The sequence below is a fragment of the Eimeria acervulina genome, genomic scaffold (assembly GCF_000499425.1).
Source record: "Eimeria acervulina Houghton genomic scaffold, Eah_scaff3392, whole genome shotgun sequence".
In the NCBI taxonomy this organism is placed as follows: domain Eukaryota; phylum Apicomplexa; class Conoidasida; order Eucoccidiorida; family Eimeriidae; genus Eimeria; species Eimeria acervulina.
The window spans coordinates 1-2,690 of NW_013547415.1; the positions used below are offsets into that span (position 1 = coordinate 1).

Genomic DNA, 2,690 nt, shown 5'->3' on the forward strand with positions numbered 1-2,690 from the left:
AAACTTTGATCAACGTCTCGCGTTTTACCAAAATCTCCACCGAAGCAACCTACCATGCACGCCCGTTGTATCGAGGACATACCAAGGGGCCGAAACCATTAATGCTCCTTATTAACCATGATGAGGCTCCCGAAACCCCAAACTGCCAAGAAAAAGGATTCTCTGGACAGTCGTACAGCATGTATATGGCCTAACGAACAAAAAATACAGGGCTCCGCCACAGCTGACAGAGCCCTGCGCAGTTTTTGGCGGTTGGCTTTCACAGCTTTAGCTGATTTCAGTTTGGATTAACTCTATTGCCAAAAACCTAACTTCACTTGGCCGGCCCCGGAGGTTTCAAACAGAGAGCCTTTGAACTGATGAAGCGGTACGCATAGTGCGCTCTCTGGGTCCGTGCGCAGAATTAAGTGTCTGTGTGATTGAGTAAGATACAAAAAAGCCGTTAACAGAAGAACCTAGCTAACTCAAATTCTGGCGCGGAAGTGATATGCGCCATACATACATTTGTATGTCCCCTTCAACGTCGCCTAGTGAGCATATATACTCTAAGAGGCAAGCCGATCCCCTGAGCTTTCCAGAAGGCCAGGGGGAAGCTCTGCTTCACTTGGGTTCCAGATGCAAAACAACTGATTGCCTGGCTATCCACAGTGAGCTTCAGGCTGCCCTATAGGAACATTCGTGACGGCTACAAGATACCTTTTCACGGCACTGGAAACTAGAAGTCTTGAAAGCAGTACCCTGAGTGCCAAGTGGCCCATCGGAGCATCTACATATTCAGTCAACACCAAACAATGCAAAAACAAAGTCAAATATCGAGTCACTCTAGCGTACAAGAGGGGTGATTGCACACCGTGTACAAGTGGAACGCCGATGCATGCCCACTGAAGTGAAGCTCAACATATAGTCAAAGTGAGATGCATCCATTGTCAAAAAGCATCAATTCAGGCAGATGGCCACGTCCTGGTGGCTGCATGGACACTGACGGCTACATCGCCTCCACCACCAATGGCCAGCTTGAAATCTCAATCAGGTTCAGTTTACATGATTGTGCACTTGTTTCCAAAGCAACGAGGCTGGTCGTTTAAGCCAACTGCGCTGTGCTTGCTGCGGCGCACGCCAAAGCGGTATCCATCATCTTCGTCCATTACTCGTGAGTGGTAGAGGGCACTCAGCCGCTGGTTGGTTTCGCGCTGTTCTGCTAATTCACGACGCAGTTCCTTTGTCTCCCTGCCAATAAAGCAGCACAAATCAATATCAAGGGGTGCCTTGGCAAGATAAGATAATCTTATTATTACCTCAATAATAAGGTAATAATACCAGCAAGCGAAGGGCGGCAAAGAAGACTTGTGTCAACTATGTAAGTCAGGGTGTAGCTCACTGTTTATGGCGTTCCTCTTGAAGTGTCTGCTGCTCTCGCTCATCCTCCAGCTCTCGGCGGAGTTGCTCAGCTTCGCTAAGAAGACAGAACAGCACAAGCGACATCCGGAGCACCTCCACAACACAGGCATTCACGCTCAAGTCCAGGCATTCGCTCCGAAACAAGCTAAGAAAAGCCCAGCGAATATGAGTAAATCTTTCCATATTTCCCTACAAGTCCTTATTCTGTAACTCCTGCTCAAGCTTCACGGCCTTATCACTCTTCCGCTCGGCATCCATCGTCTTTTGGTGCAGCAGAGCAGCGGTGCGCTGAACAACGCGTAGAAATCAAGTTGCAACCGTTGTAAGGGATCACTTGCGAAGGCAGCCGTGCATGAACACGCACATGAAACAAACAACGACAAATGAACGAATTATAGAAGGCAGAAGTGTACAGAAAGTTAAACAACAGAAGGAACCGCACCTCTGAGTCTCGCGCCAGATCTTTGAGGGCATCGGCAACGGCCTTTGCACCCTTAGACAACAGTTGGTCAATGTAGTCGTTCAGGACTGCTTGATGAACATGTTGTGGGCCACGCGACTCTGCATTGTACCTGTATCGCATACAACGTACATAAAATAACAGGTATGCCTTTGCCTGGTGCGTTAAAACCCCCTTTCAGGTTTTGCCAACAAACCAGCAGCTCCAGTGGGGAGATTATCCTAAAAATGCTGGAGACTTGCTCCTGGCGTAGCAGAGCGAGGTCGTCATTTAGCGCTTGTAGGTCCATGTACAACTTCCCGTTTATTTTTTGGTCTATGCCAAGCTTGTCGCTGAGGAGTTTTGCCTTTTGTCTGCACTTCCACTCTGCGTGCCTCTGAAGACAATCCGCAATCATCGCGCCATAACTAAACAAACTTTCGTAGCAGCCCAGAAGCGCAAGAGGTTCTTGATGAAGCTCAAATCAGTTGCAATTAAGAAGACTAATTTGCCATTTCCATTCACACCCCGTACGAAATACCGAAAGAACAGCCTGGTCTTGCGGTCTTGTGGAACAAAAGGATCACTAGACACAGCGAAGGGGGACAAGAGAGTATCAAACTACGCTCAATGGGTCTACTTACTTCGTTCTCCTCTAGCGCTCGCTCAGTAATTCGGCGAAGCTTCTCCTTCAACTGCGTCTTGTAGTGACGAAGGATCTCATCGTCGCCTAAGCCTCACAAAACCACAGCCACGCGAATGAACATGTGTGTCTGCCTTTCAGACTCCTGCAACGACTCCAGAAGGCGGATACAGCCTCATCTTTTGGGCATTTTCTGGAGCCGGTTAGGTA

At 48.5% G+C, this 2,690-nt stretch overlaps 1 protein-coding gene across 1 annotated transcript; it reads right to left on the bottom strand.

Moving 5' to 3' along the window:
* Window positions 1–1,037: 1,037 nt before the first annotated feature.
* EAH_00068620 (hypothetical protein, conserved) lies at window positions 1,038–2,659 on the bottom strand (the record flags this gene model as incomplete). The annotated part of the gene is made up of 5 exons (XM_013392217.1): window positions 1,038–1,227; window positions 1,379–1,453; window positions 1,592–1,686; window positions 1,841–1,970; window positions 2,652–2,659. The coding sequence occupies 5 exons, from the start codon at window positions 2,657–2,659 to the stop codon at window positions 1,038–1,040; spliced, it is 498 nt and encodes a 165-aa protein (XP_013247671.1).
* Window positions 2,660–2,690: the final 31 nt, after the last annotated feature.